Genomic DNA, 24,387 nt, shown 5'->3' on the forward strand with positions numbered 1-24,387 from the left:
GCAATTCTACAGCTCTCTTTTCCAGGTACCAGACATGCTCTAATCTCTCATTTCTTCTTTCTGAAAAAAGCCCCCCAAACAATGTTGCTTCCAAACTGGGCATGAAAAGACACACACGAGCTGAACAATTTGGGGTGACTCTATTTTGGGTAATGAGTACAGAGCAGTGGCTTTTCTGTGGATGTATCCTCAGATAGAATGTGCTTCCCACAGAAACTTATCTGGCCCTCAATTGATTTTGTTCTGTTGTCAAGTGAATACTGTGCCTCAGGAAGCTGCTCTCTGATCATTGCAATGGTGGGCACATAAGTGAAACTTTAAATCAGCTGCTGTCAAATATTACACGTAGGCCTGATGTGATCATTCGCTTCAGTAGTTATTGTAACTTTATTTTTTAAGAGGACTGTTTTTATCATGGGTTTCATGCATTTAAGTTATAGTATTTATGTCTTTGGGTGCTGAGAGCCTGGCTTCATAAGTAAGGCTCATGTATATAATTAAATAGACCCCCTCCCTCCCTGCTAAACTGCAGGTGCTTGACAAAAACTTTCCTATTTAAGCAGGCATCTTAGGGTGATTTTCGGTTTCTGTGAAAAGTTTAATTGCCTTTAAACTTTGGGGGAAAATGCATTTTATGTAGACAACATAGGAATTCTGAATATTAAGTTTTTTAAAGAAAGAAGAAAAGAGAAATACATGGTTAGAGCAATCCAACGGACACACCCCATGCTGTGCTGGGCCTATTTATTTATTTACGTATGTATTTATATTTCTAAAAATATTTATATACTGCTGTAATATAAATTTGTGTGGATTAGGCAGAGATATTCCAGCAGAGGCACCTGTGTGTGTGTGTGTGTGTGTGTTGATTAGGCAGAGGAAACCCAACTCTCCCAGTTCAGTTGGCCTTAAACCGCCCTCACCAACCCACCCACTGTTTACATTGAATTTATAAGCTCCTTGGACAAAGGACTTTGCCACCCCCCCCACCCCTTGTTTTACACTATGTTCAGCACTGCTACTAGGCAATGATGTTGATGGTCACGAGAGCCCACAAAACCAAGCTTCAGATCCATATTTAACTGAAGGAATCTCTTCTCTGCTATACCTGACCTCAGAGGCACACCTGAAGCGCTGGAAACCAATGCTGCCTTATTTAGCTTGCTCTGGATCAAGAAGTTCAATCACCTTGCCTCATGCTCACCACACAATCTGTAGTTCCCACCACCAACCTCTGCATTAAATACCACTATCAGGGAAAACACTTTAAAATTTAATTCGTGCAAATTTCATTTGGATTGCCTTGCTTTAAAAAGAGAGAGAAGAAGACAAGCACTAGAGTTTTTAATCCTGTTTTTTGTTCTTTTCTGTTTTTTGAGGTAGGATTTGAACAGAGTCCAGTTGATCTCTTGCTACACGATCTGACGTTCATTTCATTTTGGAAAATGCCATGGAACAATGCGCACCCGGTAGCTTTTCTGGTAAAGCTGATTGAAAGTATCAACCTTCTTATGTGTTAGGGCTATCGGATGGTTGCTTGAGAGCGAACAGGCAAGATCCCTCACTGGTCTTTTCAAAAGCTTTATTATTGGTGCAAAAACCTTTACAATGCAGAACGCATCTATTCCATGTCTTGCTCACTCACTAGCAGAATCTGAGAGTGGGTGGTCCTTAAACTTTCCCCAGCAGAGTAGTCTCTTGACCCCCAGCCTACATCTCCCCTCTCTACGTGAAAGCCTACTGCGCAAGGAAGGCTTGAGTAAAGGGGGACCTCCCTCCTCCCCGCTTTGCTCAGGCAAGGTGTCCTGGCACCGCCTTGCATCCTCCAAGCCCTGCAGCTCTTCCCCACTAGAGGCGTGGCTTCCTTCCTCCGCTGAGGAAGTGCTGCTTCCAACGATTTTTGGAGGCTCTCTGTAATCCATCTGCCTTTCCCCCTCTTGCCTCTGAGCCGATGGCAGTTCCCTGACATTATGATACATAAGAACCTGGGTCTGAAATAGTTACCATACAGAAGGTGGGGCGACCTGGATCACACCAACCTGCCCTGTTATTTCACTGGTATCTGTAAGAAGGCTTCCCACAAAGGAGGTGGGGGTGGAACTACAACAGACTGTTGGGCTTATGTAGACTTTACATGTGTGGGCAGGGGTGCCAACTTCAATAAAATATTGGGGGGGGGCCAGGTAAGCCCTGCCCCACATAACTGATCACATAATGCAGCACATGCATACCATTTGAATGGAAATGCCCATCCATTTTGGGGTCCCTGGCCCCCTCAAATATTTTAGGGGGGACGAAGGGACCTCAGCCCCTAGGAGTTGGCTCCTATGTGCGGTGCTGCTGCTGCTAATGCAGTCAATACAGGTAGACTAGCTGGATCCAATGGACTGAGCAGAGCCCAGGAGGTGGGCTGATCCTATATCAGCCCACAGATTTAGGATCAGTGTTTTTCTTCTCCAAGATGGGCTACCTTCCCAGGTTGATGAGCCCCATCCGTCCCGCAAGCACCAGCTGATCCTATTCTTGTGCTTGGCGGTAATAGCACTGGAGGAGGAAAACGGGACATTCCCAGTTGAAATCAGAAGCTGGGATACCTTCAGTAATTCCATGAATGTCCCAGGGAAATAGGGACACTTGATGGGTACAGAACTAGGGCCTGTAAATGAATTCCTTTATTTTATTCTAGGCATTCAACAGCTTCCTTCCACTTCACCGCTTCCAGGGTGGCTTACATTTAACAATTAAAATACATTATTCTGCCACCACAACCATCACTGCCTCAGAGGCAGATCTGAAATGCAGCCCTGTGCTAGGCAGGGTCTGGTCTTCTGCTCCAGGTTAGGACGCAGTGACCCAAAGGAACTGTGGGTGGAGGAATGTTCACATTACAGCTGGCCGATCTGCACCTGTTGAGGGGATAAATAAAGCAACGCTCTTCTAGTTTTTCATTCACAGCCAGCCCCTTGAGTTGCAGGGGAATGGAGACGGCATCTTCTCAGCCTGTCAAAGTGGAAACATTCCTCAAGTATGATGGAAGCAAAGCTCGCTACTGCTCTCGCACTGTTCTGTTTAGGCAGAGGTGGCAAACTTCACTAACAGCATGCTTTTGTGTTGTCAACCATGGACAATGTATTCCAACATGGTTTTTCAGCTCTCTCTTCTTTTTCTGGCTATTGTGCCTTTAACAGCAGACTTTGGATGCAGAAATTTAGCAACAACAATTTTCCATGGCATGAAGCTGTCCTGGAGATAGCCCCAGCTTTCTAGTACCAGTTCTGGGAAAGCCACTATTCCCCATTTGGTCATCTTAGAGAATACCTTTCAAAACAATTTGTTTGAGTCCCTAGAACTTGCCATTATTCCAACTTCAGCTCCTCCGGCAGTGCAGGAATCTCTAGGGATCTCTTGGGGGGGGGGAGGAGAAAGTGGCTACATCTTAACTGTATAGCACGCTCACGTGGGCACATGTCAGCTCATGGCTTCCTTTCCACACTTTCCGCAGCAATTATCTATGCACAGCCAAGACTGGAACTGAAATTGCCAGATGGGTTTATCTCCCCTCTCCTGCTCTGGGGGTTCCCTTTCTTCTTCTGCATCTGGCCACCATACACAGAACCTCTCCCATCTCAGAGAAAGAGATCACAGAGAGCATATTGTTAAGCATCCTCTGCTTCCCAGAGTGGTGAGGACCTGTCCAAGTACAATGCTATAGGGCTTACTGGGCAATCCTATAATCCCACCTACTTAGAACTAAGTCCCACTGAGTTCAATGGGCCTTATCCTGAGCAAGTGGGTATAGGATTGCACCCTTAGCTTCCTTTAGACAAGCAGACTCCTAAAAAAGGCAGAAAACCCACTGGTTCCATATCAGATTCCCAAGAACAGGGGAGGGCCCCGACCCTGGTCTGCTTCTGTCTAGCTAAATCCACAATTCTTCTTGCCTCTACATAACCTTTCTCTAAATTAAAACTTGCTTTTTACACGTTACATTACATAATTATATTTGTATTTTGCCTTTTCTCCAAGGGGCTCAAGGCAATGGTCCTCCCTGCCTCCATTTTATCCTTGCAACAATCCTGTGTGTTAGCTTAGGCCCAATATGGGCTGAAGGCCAACAGTGAGGTTCACAATGGAGCTTCTCTGCCCCTCCCATTACCCTGGATCTATATTACATTCTAACCACAGAAGAGGCATTGCAGAGTTGGAAGGGACCCTGAGGATCATCTAGTCCAACCCCCTGCAACGCAGGAATATGCAGCTGTCCCATATGGGGATCGAACCTGAAACCTTGGCATTATCGGCACCATGCTGTAACCAACTGAGCTGCCCAACCTCCCTGGATCTCCTCAATGAGTCAACTTTCACCACCTTCTGAGAAATCCCAACATCTAAACAAACAAACCATTGCTGCAAACTACAGTGGTACCTCGGGTTAAGTACTTAATTCATTCCAGAGGTCTGTTCTTAACCTGAAACTGTTCTTAACCTGAAGCACCACTTTAGCTAATGGGGCCTCCCGCTGCTGCCGCGCCACGGGAGCACGATTTCTGTTCTTATCCTGAAGCAAAGTTCTTAACCTGAAGCACTATTACTGGGTTGGCGGAGTCTGTAACCTGAAGCGTATGTAACCTGAAGCGTATGTAACCCGAGGTACCACTGTATTCTTAACAGAATACTCTGGAACTGGCCACCCACTTTGGACTCGGCTTATGACAAGATGTATGTTGGATGTTCCGAATTACTTGCCTTACCCATACATTCCAGGGGTGTGAAGCAAGCACTGCATTAGTTCCTGATCAAAATGCCTTCCTACATTACAGGGGACTTTAAATATAGAGTGTCAATCCATGGCTAGGCTTCAGAGCAGCATACGTGCGATCCAGGGCAGGTAAAGACTGTATAGCCCTTCGCTATTGTCATTTTATGTGGCATGCAGACACAGAGTAATTGCAGCCAGGGCTGGCTGTACATCAAAGGGCTATAGGCTGTTAAAGTACATTAAGAGTCGTGAGCCAACAGCCTTTTAAAAAGAAAGGGGTTTAAATCAGTATTTAGGTCAGCAATGATGGCTAATCAGCAGCAGTGGAGAAACGAAGCCAAAATAGTCCAGCAATTGGTATTTGTCCTCCCAAGTATGGCAAGATGACATAGCTCCATGATCACGAAAGGCAGAGTTATTTCCAGTTCTACCAGCTGCCCCTTGCCAAACACACCAGAACTTGCAGAGGACTATGAATATGAATTAAGTCAAAATGTATATAGGAAGCTGCCTTATGCAGAATTGGACCCTTGGTCCATTTAACTTGTATTGTCCACAATGACAGACAGTGTTTCTCCTGGGTTTCAGAGTGCTGACATTTCCAGTCCACGTGGAGATTTTGTCTGCGAAATGGCCCCAATCTCCCTTCCTCAGCAACCCAACAGCCAGCCAGGGGAGGGATGGATAGATCCCTTTGACAGATGTCTGAAGTGGTAGCTTGCAAGGGGCTCCCACCACACACTCCTCCTTCCATTGCTCCATCTGCACACCCACACCCATTTACCCCCTCCTTGTTCTCCCTCCAGGCTCGTACCTCCCATTAAATTATGTCATGAGCCATATGTTCCCCAGCTGTGCTCTACACGCCCATATTTCTGTAATAGCAAAATGAAGTATTGGTACTTGTAAAAGCGGTCAATGAGTGAGAGCCAAAGTGATCACTAGGGAAGTCTGGCAATACTTTCAATTTTTGCATGGATATTATTATTTAATGAAAGTTTCTGGATGTTGATGGAGCATGCAAGTTACAGGAAGCAAAAGAGGTCATTCTTGACGGCTCTATTCTGATCAGAGGCACTAGGAGAATGGAATTGATTTAATCCAAGATCTTAGATGCTGCAAAGGAATTGATGGAGCGGGACTAACATACTCGGAATCCATACCCCCCCCCCCAAATTACGGTTGCTCTTCTTCTTTTGAGGAATATTGCACTGTACTAAAAAATATAATAGAAACATGGAGCATAAGAATAGTGGGAAGAAATCCATTTCTCACATGACAATACCCTAATGATTTGGGGAAGAGGAATACTGCTCAGTGAATAGCTTCCACAGCCTTAAATCATGTGAACTGCAATTCTTCCGGCATCATGTTCGCAGGGTTGACTGAAATTTTGTACAAGACAGCAGGGGGACACAGCACCTAAGACTACGAGCTACAAAGCTGCTTCTTCAAATCTTACCTCTGTCATTTTATTATGGGGCACTGGCACTACTCCCCCCCCCCCCCAAGTATCATAATTGCTCATGAAGATCTGCTGTCTCAATAGACAAGGTGCTGTTTTTGCACTCATTCAATATCCTGTCTCTTGGCCTTTCAAATACTTGCATTTTCCCTCTTATCAATGTATACTTAATGTCCATTTGTTTGTATGAACTGTCCTTTCACTTAAATATTTCCTGTGGTCAAGCTGAATGGGTTCATTTCTAAAGACCAGAACAAAATTCCAGATGCATCACCTTCACTCAAAACATCCATGATAGAGTAACTCAAGTCGATTATGAGCAAGCCAAGTAATGTTATGCCACAATGAATTCCGAAAATAAAGAATATGTAACTGATACGAAAAATGGCAGGCGTGAAACACCTTTTTCAACTTAAGCAATATTTATTTGCCACTATGCAATGCCTGCTGCTGCTACAGGCAAAGAAACACACATCATGATGCCAGAACTAACATCCAGAACACTAGATGTTGCTGATAAAGACAATTGCTGGGGTTCTAAATCCCAGTTATATTAAAAACTCTATATACAAAAAAACACACACAAAAAAACACCACCACGTTGGCAGTGCACGTGGTTGGCTTCAACCACCCACCATGCCCTACAAAAAGATGAAGCAGAGTCATTTTGGAAGGCAATATGCTTAAAATTCCCCAGGAAACAATAGCGGTGAAACCAAAGTCTTTTTAGAAACAATAAGACTGCTGCTTCATTGCATACTAGCTCTGACATGCACACCTGCCTAGGGGATAGAGAACGCCGCCTGTTGATTCAGAAGAGTTTGCTCAAAACTCTGCCTCTGGGCCATTCAAGGCCCACCGTGGAAAATTACTCGGCAACTAGCTTTCCTTGGGCCTACTTAGAGCAAGGTATTGGCCCACCACCTCCTGGCAAATAGAAGGGGAAGAAATGGAGGTAGTGAGAGATTTTACTTTCATCGGCTCCATGATCACTGCAGATGGTGACAGTAGTCACGAAATTAAAAGATGCCTGCTTCTTGGGAGAAAAGCAATGACAAACCTAGACAGCATCTTAGAAAGCAGAGACATCACCTTGCCAGCAAAGGTCCGTATAGTTAAAGCTATGGTTTTCCCAGTAGTGATGTATGGAAGTGAGAGCTGGACCATAAATAAGGCTGATGGCCGAAGAATTGATGCTTTTGAATTGTGGTGCTGGAGGAGACTCTTGAGAGTCCCATGGACTGCAAGAAGATCAAACCTCTCCATTCTGAAGGAAATCAGCCCTGAGTGCTCACTGGAAGAACAGATCCTGAAGCTGAGGCTCCAATACTTAGGCCACCTCATGAGAAGAGAAGACTCCCTGGAAAAGACCCTGATGTTGGGAAAGATGGAGGGCACAAGGAGAAGGGGACGACAGAGGACGAGATGGTTGGACAGTGTTCTCGAAGCTACAAACATGAGTCTGACCAAACTGCGGGAGGCAGTGGAAGACAGAAGTGCCTGGCGTGCTCTGGTCCATGGGGTCACAAAGAGTCGGACACGACTAAATGACTAAACAACAACAACAAGCAAGCAACCTTTCTACTGTGGAAGGCCACATACCTTTGGGCATAAACTATGTGTCAGTACTGTAGTGGGAAGAGTCTCAACCAGGGATGGGGGGGGGGTGCCAGAGACAACAGTGTTCTGCATTAACAGAAGAAAGACTATCCTGGAAGAATACTGATCTTGAAATTTTAAAAAGTTATTATTTTATCAAATACAATACCGCCCCTTCCAATTGTTCTGAAACAAAAAGCAAAGAAGGAAAATATGGAGGAAATGGAGAAAGGAAGGAACTCTGATGAGAGGAAAGAATGGGGCAGCCTCAGGAGATGTTGGGGGCTACATAAAATAGGCTACAGGATGCCCACCTGTGACTTAGACAAATGGTTGGCCACTCTTTGGCTACATGGAGATGGGGAAAGGACAGGCAGGCAGGATTCTTCTGATTTGGTTCAGAGGTTTATAATCTCTAGGGAGGCCCACCTTCTTATAGCACTGGGAAAGTTTACAGATAAGATCACGGTCACCTGTGAAGGCCGCACACACCATTATTTTGGCTTCCTTCCCAACTTGGCAGCAAGCTCCCCGAAGCAAGCTTGTGGAGGAGCCCACAGGGATGAAGGAGAAAGGCAACCGAGCTGTGTTTGTGGCCCTGTGTCAACAACACTGGGCTACAGAGAACACCGAAACTGCTTTTCACACCTGCCTGCAAGAAGAAGATATTCGGTTCCAGAATTTCAGGCGCTGGAAGCTGCAGGGTGACCTTAAAATCTCACACGCCTGCTTCTCTTTCCTCGCTGCCACCACTCAGCCACTTATTTTTAGATAAATGACAAGGCGTTAAGCACAATGCTCCATTTCATGGGAACACAAAGATATGCCTTCACCTGTCACCCTTCTGATTGACTGCGGCTCCTGTGCTGCATGCTTTTGAAGACGCAACAGAGATCAGATCACCTGGACCTCCCAGAAGGGAATAACTGAAAGTTCTGCCAGCCATCAATTAATTTTTGAGCTTTTGTTATTATTATTTTATGTTGGAAGCTATTTAGTTATGTTGGAAGCTATGTAGCTATTACATATTACGTAAGTGTTCAGTTAAGGGACGCGGGTGGCGCTGTGGGTAAAACCTCAGCGCCTAGGACTTGCCCACCGTCAGGTTGGCGGTTCGAATCCCCGCGGCGGGGTGCGCTCCCGTTGCTCGGTCCCAGCGCCTGCCAACCTAGCAGTTCGAAAGCACCCCCGGGTGCAAGTAGATAAATAGGGACCGCTTACTAGCGGGAAGGTAAATGGCGTTTCCGTGTGCTGCGCTGGCTCGCCAGATGCAGTTTGTCACGCTGGCCACGTGACCTGGAAGTGTCTGCGGACAGCGCTGGCCCCCGGCCTCTTAAGTGAGATGGGCGCACAACCCTAGAGTTGGACACAACTGGCCCATACGGGCAGGGGTACCTTTACCTTTAAGTGTTCAGTTACGTCGACATAAATATGGCAAATATCCAGGTGTTGTGTTTTATATGAGACCTTTTGTGTGAGGATATGTGATGCCTGTTGATAACTGATCTTTTTCAGTATTGCGGGTCTGTACAAATGTACCAGTGTGAGAACGGCAAAGGCAGTCGTGGTGCTTTGCAAAGAGGTTTGCTTCTGTCCCAAAGCAAGCTCTTTAAAAATGGGTCAGAAAGGGTTTTTAATGATATGGAGCCACTGGTCAAGGGACTGTATTATTGGGACTGTGCCATCACAAACACACAATTGTATCAATTCCTAGTTCAGTTCTGAAGCTGCTCCCCCCCCCCCAGGCAGTTTGGTTTTTTAAAAAAGAAATGAGGTGGAAATGTATAACTGAAACAACATACCTGTGCAATATATTTTTTTAAAAAAATGGTTTGTTTGAAGCATGCATGGGGAAAGGGTTAAGACTGCTGGGTGAATTATCATTTGATATATTAGCATGTGCATCTGACATGCAAATTCCAAAGCCAGCAACAAGCCAGACTCACACCACAAAGTTAAGAACCCGCTCTTGACTTAAGCCTTCTTACACCATATATTTTCTTCATCCCAATATTACCAGTTCTTTGCTGTAATGTGTAACTTGGATAAATGAATAATCATTTTTAAAAATTCCCCATACCAATGAACCACCACAAGATACACACACACACACACACACACACACACACACACGTAAGAACAGAAACCAGATCTTCCATTCTCACTGTTTAAAAATACCATGTAACCAACTAGACTCCTTGACATATCTGCATTTAGCCAAGATACTGAGTTTGAGTTGACATTTTGGTGATATGAACATTCCAGCTGTTGTGTTTGTGGTCTGGGTTCGCCCCATTCATACATGCTCAGTTGCTGCTACAGTCATTGAAGTATGAATATCCATGGAGCTTAATTTATGACACAACGGTTATGTCATTTACATAAAAAAAATCTTTTTCTTCCTTGCCCCAAGAGTCTAAGGAGAGTAACCATTTTTCTCTCGTTTATCTTTACAAAATTCTTGTGTGTTAAATCAGGCTGAAAGTGACTTATCCAAAGTGGCCGGGTTTGGACACAACACTAAAAAGTATGATTTAGAGTTGTGCTAAGGAATCCCAGGTTTTTACACTTTCCATTATCTTTTATCCTCTGGTTATAGGTGCGAGGAGGAGATTGGGAGCTTTTGCTTGTTTTTAACTAGCTACATTTTAGCACCATGTCCTAATCTAGACAAAGTGTGGCTAGCGTTAATTACAATTTATTGAAAAGAGCCAATTCAAAATGCAATTCATGAAGGTGGCTTGTTTCAATAAACAATGCTTAATATTAACCTCAATTAACTGGTATGAATTAAAATGGAAGTGAAAGCTTCTGCTCTCCAACTCAGCCATGTCAGAGAAAGAAAGGAGAGAGGAAGTTCACAATCCCAAGTCTCGTCCATATACTGTAATGCTAAACCAGGCATGGTCAAACTTGGCCCTCCAGCTGTTTTGGGACTACAACTCCCATCATCCCTAGCTAACAGGACCAGTAGTCAGGAATGATGGGAATTGTAGTCCAAGAACAGCTGGAGACCCAAGTTTGGGAAATGCTGATCTACAGGATGCCACGTTAGGTACCCTTTGGTTTAGCACAACATTTGAATGAGACCATTGCAGAAGAAATATTCACACCTGGACCTCTTTTCTAAAGATGAAATTCTCTGCCCTGATGGTGATTATATATATATATATATATATATATATATATATATATATATATATATATGATTACACCAGAGGCTATAGGTACCTGGTGGTAAAAGTCCCACACAACTTACCGGTAAATTGTAAGAACTATTCCTGATACAGTGCCTAGGTGCCACTTTTATTTGTAATAAGGGTAATATAACAAACAGCCCATAAAACTTTATTCCTGACAAAAAGGAGCTTCTTGTCTGGTTTATGACGCTTTTATAGAGAGGACAGTATAAAAGTGAGATAGGACAGTATTGAAAATTACAGCTTTGTGTGATATCATCACTCAAATGGATAGCTGGTTGGATGTTCTGAGAGCAGCTTCTAGGTATCTCTTATTTCCTTATTCCCCATGAGCAAACAGTCAATTATCATGGCAAGAGAAAAGCTACAGGAAAGTTGAGAGACTCCCGAAAATACTCATAAAAAAGATGAATAAATGCATATAAGAAATAGGAACAAACGTGAAAGGTTGATATGCAATTTCCTAATAAAAGTGTTAAAACATGTATCTACAAAAATATTTTTGTATATTTTTTATTTTGTATATTTATGTTTGCAAATCAGTCTCAAGAATGGAATCACTGTGTGTCATGAATACCAAATCCAGCTCTTGCTCTGTTGCTCAGATGCTGGTCTAGCATCTATTTCTGGATTTGCCTTATCCTAACATGAATACTAAAGCCAAGTTTAATTTTTCCTCACATTAGCACAGCAATTTAGTGCTCAAATTTTGAAAAATACTAATCCCAAAACTTTCCATGGCAAATGCTAAGGCTGATCATACCCTCTATCTTGCAGATATTAATACACACAGCCATAAGAAGTCTGGCACCAACTGGTATCTGAAAACCACTTACTGTGTTAATTTTTTGCCAACATGAAATGACTACGGTGTTCTTGTCTGTATACACGTAGTTAATGAATACTCAAGACTGGATCCCTAACGCACCCATGAACTGTAAAGCTCCAATAGGTTCTTCACAGATTTTGGGGGAACAAGGCATTTGTATTATTTATACATACACAAAATTATACATGCATGGAAGACGAGGAGTGACTCATGGGTGTCTATGTGCAATACAACTATTACTGGACTTTACCACTTCAAATAGCAGATGGGGGCATAATACGTTTTAATGCTCTCCTTAAAAAAACAAAACCCCAAAATATCCTGTAGCTAGAAAACTAGCATGTCAGGAGAAACGTTCTAGCTGCTTCCCTGATAGGCTAGCTTTGTATGTGCAATGATAACTTTTTTTGCAATATATAGAAGCTTTCTAATCTGCAATCCCATAAATCACCTTCCACCTTTGCCTGCTCAATGCAATAAACTTCTATGGGGCATTTCCAGCTTCAGTAACTATCACCAGGGCCCCAAACTTGGAAGATCTACACCGGGGTAGTCAACCTTTTTATACCTGCCACCCACTAATGCCGCCCACTAATTTCCTTACTGCCCGCCAGTGCTCAATGGAAGGATTCCGCTTGTGCCGTAGAACCCCGTACCGCCCACCAAGAATCCTGAAACGCCCACTAGTGGGCAGTAGGGACCAGGTTGACAACCCCTGATCTACACTGCAGCTCCGGATTTGGGTATGGATGTCACAACCGCAGCCTAATCCTGTTAATACTTCTTTTCCCTTAGAACAGTGTTCCCCAACCTTGGGCCTCCAGCTGTTTTTGGACTACAACTCCCATCATCCCTCGCTAGCAAGACCAGTGGTTAAGGATGATGGGAATTGTAGTCCAAAAACAGCTGGAGGCCCAAGGTTGGGGAACACTGCCTTAGAAGATTCTTACATAGTACTTTTCTCTCTGAGGAAGAAAAGCCAGGTAGAATAGAGAAGGGGGGGAATCATCTTACTTTGGAGTGAAAAACCTTTCTGACCACTGCAAAACAGAGAATCATAAGCACAGCCTGGAATCTAGCCTCCTCCCGGCAGAAAGCCTCACGGGTTTTAAATCCTACCATGAAGTTTTTCATGCACATTCCTCCATAGGTGCTCTTCAACAGAGCTAAAATGCCACAGGAACAGTATATGCACCTGGATCATTCAGAATTAAATGTGAGAAGACTTGGGTGGGAGGAAGCTTGGAAAACAGGAGAGGTGCCAAGCACAGTAGAGAAGACATAGTAATTAAGAGCTTTTATAGGTTCATTGCTTAGACTACTTTAGTTCATTTTAGTGGTCTCCTGCACTCCAAACAACTACAAATCATTATTCATATTTCCCAAAGAAACACTGGGTGGCACCCAATTTTGCACAAGGGGGCTTCTCCCTCTTCCCTTCCCCTTGCTGCCACAGTGCCCCCTCCCTCAAAATATGCTCCAGAGGGTCCCCAAACTATTCAGAATAATTTATGGGGGCTGCATGAGAGAAGTAAAGGATAGAGAGTAAAGTGTTCAGACCTGAAGCCCACTCCTGATCTCACCACACAGCAAGTTGAGGCAGGCAAGTAACAGCTAAACAGCCCCATAGTCTTCAGCATGATTTCTGTGGCCCGGTCTCAAGAGAAGTGGTTCATCTTTTTAACAGCCCTGTGGCTACAGGTGAGAAGTTGATCTGTGGCCTTTCCCAACCCACTTTCCCCTTGATCCTGCAGCTGACCCACTCCTCCAAGAAAGCCTCTGCTGCAAGGAACACTACTCTCATGGTGCCCCACAGCAGGTGAGAGGGATGGGTGGCCTACGAGACTAGGTACAGAACTGTAGCTTCTTCCATAGAGACAGGATGTTTGGGTCGGAACCTACAATGCAATTCTATACATGTCAACTCAAAGTAAGTCCTATTGTGTTCAATGGAGCCTACTATCCAAGTTGGTGGGTAAAGGATTGCAACTGGCCACCAAAATTTCTGAAATTTATGAGAAATTCTCATGTTCTGATTTTAGACTATTCAAATACATTGCAAATGCATTTTTTTTGTTCTGTATGCTTCTAAATAATTGGAAGGTACATTTCAGGCAGTAGTCATAAATAAACCCAAGTACTTAACTCCAAAGTGTACATTCTTTGTGTCTAATTATGTAGGTAAAAGGAAAATTGACTGCAAGCACCATTAGGGAGTCAGAGTAGTCCCCCGTCCCGCCCCCCCCCCCAATTTATCTTGATCCTTTTAGGAAGTCCCTGAAATAGATGGCTCCCCACCAGCAGGCCTTCCTCTGGTTAGGTCGCCAATAGTTCTTAAGGAAAGTGGAAGACTGGAATTGCAATAAATAGAATAGTCAAGGCTAATTGCACCAATTAAGGAATGCATTACTTGAAGCAGAAAATAGCAGGTACCTTTTTAATGCAAGGTATTGTTTTTCACACCCCAGAGGCCTACACTACTGGATTTAAGCTTATCCTATTAATTTGAAAAAACTTTGCTGGAAAAGCACACCAGTGTCTTTTTCTGATGCTGAAAACGTTTCAGCCTCTCTCTGGCACTGACAATTGCAAACCATTCTGGTAGCTTAACTACAGTATTTTATCTGAACGCAGGAAAGGAGGAGATAAGCCTTACTAGGATGAGATACAAGGGGAACAGAAATAAGAGCTTGGTGTGATTGTTATTATATTTTCTGGGTAAGTATCCGGTTTGCAAACACTCAGCTCCACCCTTGTCGATGTGGACTTTTAGTTTGCAGAGTATGGGCAACGTTATGCAAAACAGAGTCTCTTTATCACCAGTTCAGATACACTTTTGCAGACAGAAACATTTGTGGGGAGAGGAAGAGAGAAGATCGGCTGCTAAAATATTTTCTCTGAATCAGAGAAGGCGCAAATGCAGCACACAATTTTTTTTTGGGGGGGAGGGGTAGCACTGTATTAATGCTATCTTCATAGACATCCCCTCCCATTTTTAACCAAATACAATCTCCCTCTCTCTCATATCTGCTGCCCAGGTCAGATCACACCATTACAAGCAGGTTTGCTTCCTTATCCAAGCAAATCTCGAGAGGTATTTTGAGTTGTTAGCACTTACTCTGGAGATGGTCAGAGGCATATTGAAGTCCTTGCCCCCTTGCAGTCGGAACCCCCATGGTCCGGGTCCGTTGAGAGTCACGCTGTAAGACATATTATCTCTCTTTTACGCCAGGAACCCCAGCAGCTCTGTGAAACAGAGGGAGGGGGGGACACAGGTGGGTATTTTGGTTTTTAAAAAAGGAGATATTCTTTTCTCTCGCTCTCTCTCTTTCAATTTAAAGCAGAAAAATAAAGATCTTTTTTGTCTCTTGCCTGGTCAGTCCTGCCGAAGTGTCACCTAAGAATAGATAGGAGTTATAATGCGGATACTGATATCCCTGATGAGGGAGCCCATAAAAGGCTTGTAACCAAACACCGGCTATGCAAAACCTCTGTGACTCAGAGGTCTAATATAGTCCCCCCCTGGGAGGTTAGCAGACCTTTCTAGACTCCTCAGGTCCCCTCCTCAGACTCAAAGCCACTTTTCTAAGATAATGAAGAGGATGTCGTTTTTTAAGCGTGTCAGCCGCTTAAACAACAACCACATCAAAAGGAACCTCTGGCCGATATACTCACTTGTCAATAGCATCGTTCTCAAGGCTTCCCTAGTGTACAGTCCCTGACCTATGTCAAATGTGTTTCTGTGACTCTGTGTGTGAAAGAGAGAGCATTAAATGGACCATTGTGTGGTTCTGTTTTCATACGACTAGGATTTCTGGAAAGTGAGGAGAAGCAATAAAGGGGAAGGAAGAGGGACTGCACCCCTGTTTTAAAACATATCGCGTTTGAAATGTTAAGGCTGCACAACCTTAGGAGTTTGCCCCCTGGCTTGGGAAGCCAGGCCTCAGGATATTTTGCTGCCTGAGGTGAGCAGCCAATGGTGTCCTCTGCCCCAAACCAAGGGGCATATAGCCCCTAAGTCAGTCAAGGTAGTTTGTCAACTGAGGCAGAAAAATACACCAAGCCCCTATCCCTGGTAAAACAAACAAACAAACAACCCACCATCAGCAACAAATTGAATAACTATTTCCTTCCCTTTTGTGACAGCCTCAGTCAGCTGCCTGAGGCAACTTCCTCCCTCTGAGGCTTGACCCTCCTTGAAGGCCTCATTCTCTTCAATGTTCATGCAGAGGCTTCTTAGATACAGTGGTACCTCGGGTTAAGTACTTAATTCGTTCCTGAGGTCCGTACTTAACCTGAAACTGTTCTTAACCTGAAGCACCACTTTAGTTAATGGGGCCTCCTGCTGCCGCCACGCCACCAGAGCACGATTTCTGTTCTCATCCTGAAGCAAAGTTCTTAACCTGAAGCAATATTTCTGGGTTAGTGGAGTCTGTAACCTGAAGCATATGTAACCTGAAGCGTATGTAACCTGAGGTACTGGAGAAAATTGAGCCGGCCTCCATCATGTTGCACACTGTGTGTACATCGGGGGCCTCTCGTGTTTAGCACCCCGTCCATAGGCTCCATATTTATTGTGTTTATATCCGATGTTTTCTCTAAGGAGCTCCAGGTGGCATACATGGTTCACCCCTTCTCATTTAATCCCCACAGCAACCCTGTAGGCTGAGCATCAATGGCCAGCTCAAGGTCACTCAGTGAGCATCATGGCTGAGTGGAGATTTGAACCCTGGTCTCCAAGGCCCAAGTCCAACACTCTAACCACTACACCACACTGGCTTTCATCTGCACCATATATTTAAAGCACATGGCTTTCCCCCAAAGAATCCTGGGAGCCATCGTTTACCTCTCACAGGGCCAAAATTCCCAGCACCCTTAAAGTTTATTTAAATGTGCTTTAAATTTATAGTGTAGATGTGACCTTTGGTTATACAGAAGGTTTTCTTTCTCCTGTAACACACCAGAATGAATGCATCTTGGGACAGAACAGTCCTAAAAAACCTGCCCAATACCAAACCAAATGCAACCCAGCAGCCATGTTCCAGAGGTGCAGGGGCTGGTGTTGCGCATGATGGCACACATAAAACATCCCAATGTCACATCAGGACCTCAGAGGAGCCAGGAATGTGGCTCCAATGGCCTGAAGCTCCTGCTGCTGCTGCTGCCACTACCTGCCATGGCAGGAGGAGGAGTTGGCTATTGAAGCTGCTCCATGCTGGGCCCTGATTTTTTGGAACATTGGGGGGCCAAAAGGATGGGCCCCCAGGAGTTGGCGCCCCTGCCATGTACAATGGCCTACCAAGGCTTTGATAAACCTCCTGGTTTTACTACAACAACGAGGGTTGTCTAGCAAGCACCTGTCAGGCAGGAATGTCCAACAGCTCTCTGTGTGTGCACCCCAAATAACAAGATAAATTGGGGTGGTGTGTAGCAGATTCCCATGTCCCCAAGTTTAATCACACCATGTCGAGGTAGATCAGGGAGTCCCCAACCTTCTGAGTAGCTCCTTTGCTGGTTCCCCCTCCCCCCCCAATACACTACCTTCCCCTGTCTTTTTCCTTTGTGAGTGGGGAAACACCCAAATCTTGGAGGAGAGGGGGTGGAGAAGGAAGGGGTGGAAAGTGGGGGGAGACTTTTTTCATTCTGATGGGCAAGTCTAGATTTCAATCACAGTGAATTATTTCCCCAAGGCACTCGATCACAGTGATGTGGGAGGAGGGTGCTGAAGCAAATAAAGTGTTGTTTTCAAATGGGTTGTCATTGGCCTTCGATTTTTGGCTGTGAGAGCAGAGCTTAAGTGGTGGCGTTAGACTTCTTTCCCAATCATTCTTTTCCCTAACAATTTTTTTAAAAAATCAGCAATCTTTTTCTTCTAGTTAGAACTTTATAGCCTCACCATCTAAATCAGCCAACTCACCTCTGGCTGCCTAAATTCAGCTAAGATGGCCAAGGATCAGGTCATGACCTCACATCTCCTAAAAGCTCTATTCACGTCATTTGGCTGCATACAAAAATAATTAACCTTATCTGCCTACTTTCTCCTTTCTCCTTTTTTTCCTACTTGCTAAGGAACCTGGGTGTTTCACCTAAGGGTGGGGGCAGACTTGAGTAACAGCAGTTCTTTTGTATTTTCCGTGTTTCACCTTCCCAGCAAGTCTTGGTGCAATCGGATACCTCATTTGCATGTCTGCTGCCTCCTCCATCTTAAGACTCTTCCATTTAAATCATCATCATCATCATCATCATCATCATCATCATCATCCAGCCTTAGGAAGAGTTCTGTAGAACTTAGAAAGCTTACACACAACTTGGTAAAATTTGGGTTGGGCTAACAGAGGTACTGCCTAAAATAGATTTTGGTATTTTTCTTATGGGACGAACAACACAGCTATCATCCCTCCTAAAAAACTAAAAAATAAAAAAATCTGCAGAGTGTTTTTGCAAACCTGTCACACAAGACTACCAAACAGTTCTCTGTAACTCCCTACAGCCTTAATGTAACAGGACCTCATTACACAGAACAATTCCCAATAGACCACTCTGAGCAGCTGCAAAAAAAGTTAAGACTTCTTTCCTGCCATCCCCTGCTCTTTAGATCCTTGTCTATGCTGGCTTATTAGAGCTAGATGGAGTGGGTTGGCTGATTACTGGTAAAAAACAAAAAACTTGGCATCATAGGCTGTTACCCTTTGCCCTTAAAGAGGCAGTTGTGTATCCACTTCTTTAGAAGCCTACTCTAGACCCAGTGGTGCATAATAGGTAAAAGGTAAAGGACCCCTGGACAGTTAAATCCAGTCAAAGGCAACTATGGGGTTGCGGCGCTCATCTCGCTTTCTGGCTGAGGGAGCTAGCGTTTCCACAGACAGTTTTCCGGGTCATGTAGCCAGCATGACTAAACCGCTTCTGGCACAACGGAACACCGTGATGGAAACCAAAGCACACAGAAACACCATTTACCTTCCCGCCTCAGTGGTACCTATTTATCTACTTGCACTGGCGTGCTTTTGAACTGCTAGGTTGGCAGGAGCTGGGACAGGGCAACGGGACCTCACTCCGTTGCGGGGATTTGAACCACTGCCCTTCCGATCAGCAAGCCCAAGAGGCTCAGTGGTGCATAATAACTATAAACCAATTGCCAATTGCCAACACTCCTTTCTTGACAAAGCTGGTGGAGAGAGGATGGTTGTGGAGCAACCGTAGGTATTCCTGGATGAGACTGGATCCACTACAATCTGGGTTTATAGCTGGTTTTGGAACTGAATCCGCCTTGCTCGCCCTGAGAGTTGATCTTTATTGTGAGAGAGATGACCTAGTTACTTATCCTTGATCTCTCAGCAACTTTCAGTACCATTGATCCCATGATAGGCATCCTCCGAGGTCAACTCTGTGGGATGGGTATCGGAAGCACTGTCTTATGGTCATTCATATCTTCAGGCCGTGCGCAGAGAGTATCACTGGGAGTGTACTCATTGCAAGTTTTAGATCAAGGTTTCATCAGTATACTGATGATGCACATCTCTACTAACATATGAACCAGGAGAGGTTGTGAAAGCTCTGGATCAGTGGCTGAATGCAGTGGTGGATGGTGTCCCAGCTACATTATTAAAAAAACAATGATTCGACTGCACTATAAACATGCAACACCAGATGGCGCCAGAGAGCAGGAAATTTTAAAACAAGGTTTTCCATAGGGGTTTTCTCCCTTTTGTTATAACGATATAATTTCTGGCTTATTTATAGTGGTTTTTTCCCTGTGTGTAGACCACCCTGTGTTTGAATCCTGGGAAGACAGAGGTTCTATGGGTGGGTAGTTCTCATGTCCGAGATAGATGCAGGTTACTTGTTCAGCATGGGGTCGCAGTCTCTCTGAAGGAGCAAGTGTGTCGCTATAGACCCAAGTCCTCTGTTGCTGGAGTACCTTTTGCCAGCTCTGTCTGGCTCACCAACTATGGCTGTTCCTGGAGCTAGTGATAACATGACCACTGCAGTCCGTTAACTGGTTATCTTGAGACTAGATTACTGCAATGCTCTCTATGTGGGGCTGCAGTTTAGGTCCAGGGTATGTTAGTGACTGCCTGAACACTTGTATCCCAGCTGGATTACTGAGATCTACAGGTGTGTAGCTGGTTGTCCCCTGAGTTGGTGAAGCTCATCTGGTAATAAGAAACAGAACATTTAGTTTTATTGGCCCAGTCCTATGGAATGCTCTGCCAACAGAGATTCAGCGGGCACCTTCTGCCTTAAGCTTTAAAACTTTTCTATACTGCCAAGTGTATACAGGCAGTGACCGTTTTAGGCACATCCAATTGACACGCAATCACTGATGCACGGGTCCTTTCGGATCTGGAAGAGGGAGGAATGGGGACAGGGCATAATGGAGCAGGGGCCGCTTATGCATGCTCTGCCGATCTGCGCAGGAGCTTGGGAACAGAACCCTCCTGCAAAATGGTCGCCGCCTGTCCTGACAATTAAGAAAATATCCTGATATAATAGTTGATCTCTAATTTCAAATTTTATATTGTTTTTTGCTGCATGGTTTTATTGCTGTGAACCGCTCTAATTTCCTTATGACTAGCCATATCAAAATATTTTAAATAATTCAAAACAGTGCCATTGAGCAAGTCCTAAAATGGATTATGAACTGTAGTTGATGAAATGCATCTCATGTGGTCCACCATTGTTTTAACTGTTGTCCTTTCAACGCCATCGGATTCCCAATGAACTCAAAAGCTAATTATTTACTAGAGATAAATCATTATTGAACAACAATTTCTTTTTCTTCTTCATGTTCTCTTCTGTGCATTTTAGCTAAAATAATTTTAGTTATAATCTTTGCAGGTGAAGGAGGAATCTGTCAGGGATTGTTTTTGTTTTGCTTTGCTGATGGTGCTCTGTGAAGGGCTAGGCATGCTCTCGATGCTATATAAGGGAACAGGAATATTGCAGACATTTGGATTGAGAGCCTTGCCCAAGGCCACTGTTGGGTGAGTTTGCATCAGAGATGCAAGTAGCCTTCTAAAAGTATGTAGGTACCTGGAAGCTCACACTGTCCCACAAGGTGGAGTTCTAGTTCTTCCACGATGACCCTATCTCCACAGACTTCAGTTTCACATTTCCCTTAAACAAAGGAACAGTCGCTCTCCCTTCAAATAGCAAGGACACCGAGCCAGAAAAAGAAGGTCAAAGGCTTTGGAAGCAGTATTTGTTGAAATCATTTCAGGGAACAGGATGAGATTCTCTCTCAAAGATAGATACCAAAATGACCAAAGTTCACAAAGCCCCAGTGAATTCTGCCCTTTAGCAGCACCAATCCCAATTATATGCCCGGCATGCGAGGGAAGGAACGAACACCTCAAGGTAGTGGCTCAGAATAGGAACACCATCATGCTTCGACAACTAATGTCAAATCCGTTGCCATGCTGGAAACAATTCATAATGAAACAGGATAGGGAGTTGTCGTACCTCTGCTCACATTAGTCATCGCTCTCCTAAGGATGTTTTATAGCCGAATTATAAGGCATAGTACTAGTATGAACAGATTATTAGCAGAAATGGTGGTGGCAGCGCAAGAGAAAGTATTGTTGTTGTTGTTAATAATAATTTAAGGTTTATACCTGCAGGTCTCAGGGCAGTTACAACACAAAATCATAATATAAAATACATAATCAAAATAAAAACGAAAACAACCCAATAATGCCCCCCCCAACCCACATTTTTAAAGGGCATCAGATGTCAATTCACCAGAGGCCTGGTTAAAGAGGAACGTTTTTGCCTGGTGCCTAAAGGTGTATAATGAAGGTGCCAGGCGAACTTCCCTGGGGAGAGCATTCCACAGATGGGGAGCCACTGCAGAGAAGGTCCATTCTCATGATGCCACCCTCTGGACCTCTCGTGGAGAAGCACACGAAGGAGGGCCTCCGAAGATGATCTCAGGGTCTGGGTAGGTTCATATGAACAGAGGCGGTCCTTGAGGTGTTGCAGTCCTGAGCCGTTGATAACTTCAAAGGCAGGAGGAGATAAAGTGCAGGATTGGGTTTCGGGAGCAAAATTTAGCTTCCTAACAATTTCAGCTTTCGCTTTCTTTTTTTGAAAGATCCCAGAGACTTAAGGCCACCTTAGGCCAGGTGATTCCAGATGTCATACAAAGGCAAAAACTTGTTAAGTCACCGAGTTCATTATTGTTGTATTTTTACTGCCGGGGAGGGAGAGAGGCACTTGTGAGGTGTTCTACCTCAGGTGTCACAATAACTTTACCAGCCTGGGATACCTAACTGTGTGTGTCTCTGTGGTGCGTGCCATTTGCTGTTCTACACCAGGCAGCAAAATGTCCCTGGCTGGTCCTGCTCTTCCAGTTGTAGGGCTTCCAGAAACCAGAAGTGTTTCTGATTGAGATTCCCAGTGACAAGGCGTCAAGTGCCCTACTTAGCTCTTTGTTCTGCAGCAAGAATGGTGTGACAGGGAGCAAATGCCACAGCCACCCCTCACATCACTTTCTGTAGCTGCTAACAGCTTTGGGCTTGATACTCCTTGACTGGCTGCCATATGAAAAACCAGGTACAGGTTACAAAGACCACACATCCCAGGTTTCCTGGCAGGAGAGGAAGAGTCTCTTTCATCATGGCAACGCCTCCTGTCATCTTGCTTTCCTTCTTGGTCAGTGTTAACTTTGGCTCTGCTGCCCACGCAACAGTGGGCACTGTTGTCCCAGCCGATGTCATCATGCATCACATGTCCTGGTAATTTGTGAGGGTGTCCCATCATCAGCCTGGACAACGGTGCCGTCATTAGACAACACACAGTCTCCATTTTAAGGTGTGTCTCCTACTGCCAGCGCTGCTGGCTATTAGGTTTTTGTTTTCAAGTATGTGATGGGTTTAAAGGTTTGGTAGGCAATCTTTAAAATGTCACTGTAATTTGAAGAGAGCACATCTGGGAAAGCACCTCTGAAACAACACCTCATATGTGTATTAAATGCAAAGCTTCCCAGAGCAACTTGCTGAATGTAGATACCTTCTTGACCAACTCATTCCTCCATCAGCAGCCCCTACACCATATCGCCAGGCTCCCACACCCAAACCCCTTCAGTGGCAAAATTGTTTTATAAAGAGGTGCACAGGACTGCAGAGAACTCACCATGACCTCCCTTGTTCCCTTTTAAGGGCAATGGCACCCACCTGAGAAGTGCCAGAACTGAGTTCTGGTGCGTTCTGGCTGCATAAACTATGTTAGAAGTCGACCGATTTCATTACTTTTCTTCATAATATTAGGTGCTTCATTTTGAAAGATATGTCAGATTTATGGGAACATAAGAGAAATGGAAAGTTTTACACACTGTCTGGTTACACAGATTTCTCTTTCTTTATGCATAGATATGTTTTTAAATGGAAACAAGAATTCTGTTTTGGGAGGTTTATTGCTTAGCTTCCTTCTGAAGCCATGATCTTTTATAGGGGCAATAACACTAGATCTGCCACAGATACTCCAGGTCACAAATATAAGCTATTTACTTCAAATGCAAAATAATCAAAAGGACCAGATGCGGTTAGGAGAACAAGGATACCCTAATCCTTTAATGCCGTTTGACAGATACAAATAGGACATCACTATTGAGCTTTGTCATAAGATCAAAAGCTTTTGCCAGGTGTTTTAAAAAAGCAAGGCCTTTTCAGCCAAGAACCCATCCATAAAAATTTAAATGCAGCTTGACAATGGCGACGGCTTTGGGTCCTTAAATAATACTGACATTGTCCCATTAGATCACTGCCTGGCAGGAAGTCATAGCAGTGCGTCAGTTTACACTGGATTTCAAATGGGAGCTAGCAGTGATACAAGAAATGATTCGGAGTCCAATCCCGCGGTTGTTAGAAGAAGGGGGAACCACAAGACGATGAAACTGAAATGATGAAATTTCCTTTGACCCGAGTGAAAGGTGGACGGGCATCGAGCTAAACAACTTGTACCAGCAGCTTCTGATCTCCTCTTGCTCTTTGGCAGCACGTAGACATGTTAGCACTTACAATGATACAAAGAGGAAGAAATGCAATCGCCCAGTCCAGGCATATAGCCAGTTTAGAGTGTGTGCACAGAGGGAGGGAGGAAAGGAAGGAAGGAAGGAGAAGTTTCTCCAAAGGTACATTAGCAGCATTAGTAAAGGCAAAACGAGGAAAAGCAAAATAGAAATAGTCGAATTTAAATTTTCCAAGCACCTTTTAACATTTTAGAAAGTGAACCTGGAACCCTTAAGAGCAAAGTGCCCAGTCATCACAACACTTTTGGCCAAAGCACCAGAGAGCCACAGGTTATTTCTTCCTGGCAGACCCGGCTACTGTGCAATTAAGGGTGAAACCAGGCAAGGAGAGATGACCTTTGCTCCCCATTAGATGCCCTAGATCAGTGTTTCCCAACCGGTGTTCCGCGGCACACTAGTGTGCCACGAGATGTTGCCTGGTGTGCCGCGAGATGTTGCCTGGAGGGAGGCGGGCGAGTCCAAAAAAGGTTGGGAAACACTGGTTTCTCTTTCAAAAAGGAAACGTGG

The 24,387-nt window shown here is 44.4% G+C and overlaps 1 protein-coding gene across 50 annotated transcripts in view; it reads right to left on the minus strand.

Moving 5' to 3' along the window:
• Nucleotides 1-24,387, minus strand: part of LDB3 (LIM domain binding 3) — a 151,818-nt gene that overhangs the window by 121,253 nt on the left and 6,178 nt on the right. For 17 of the 50 annotated variants that reach the window (XR_014525908.1, XR_014525909.1, XM_083502527.1 and 14 more), the window contains exon 2: nt 14,971-15,098. Coding sequence is in view for 28 of the 50 variants with exons in the window: in XM_083502527.1 (XP_083358653.1) it covers nt 14,971-15,063 (93 nt within the window). In the remaining 22 variants the exon portion in view is untranslated. The other 33 variants (XM_083502544.1, XM_083502559.1, XM_083502530.1 and 30 more) reach the window with 9 other exon arrangements.

This window comes from Podarcis liolepis (assembly GCF_965112155.1).
Source record: "Podarcis liolepis genome assembly, chromosome: 5".
NCBI classification, from domain to species: Eukaryota; Metazoa; Chordata; class Lepidosauria; order Squamata; family Lacertidae; genus Podarcis; species Podarcis liolepis.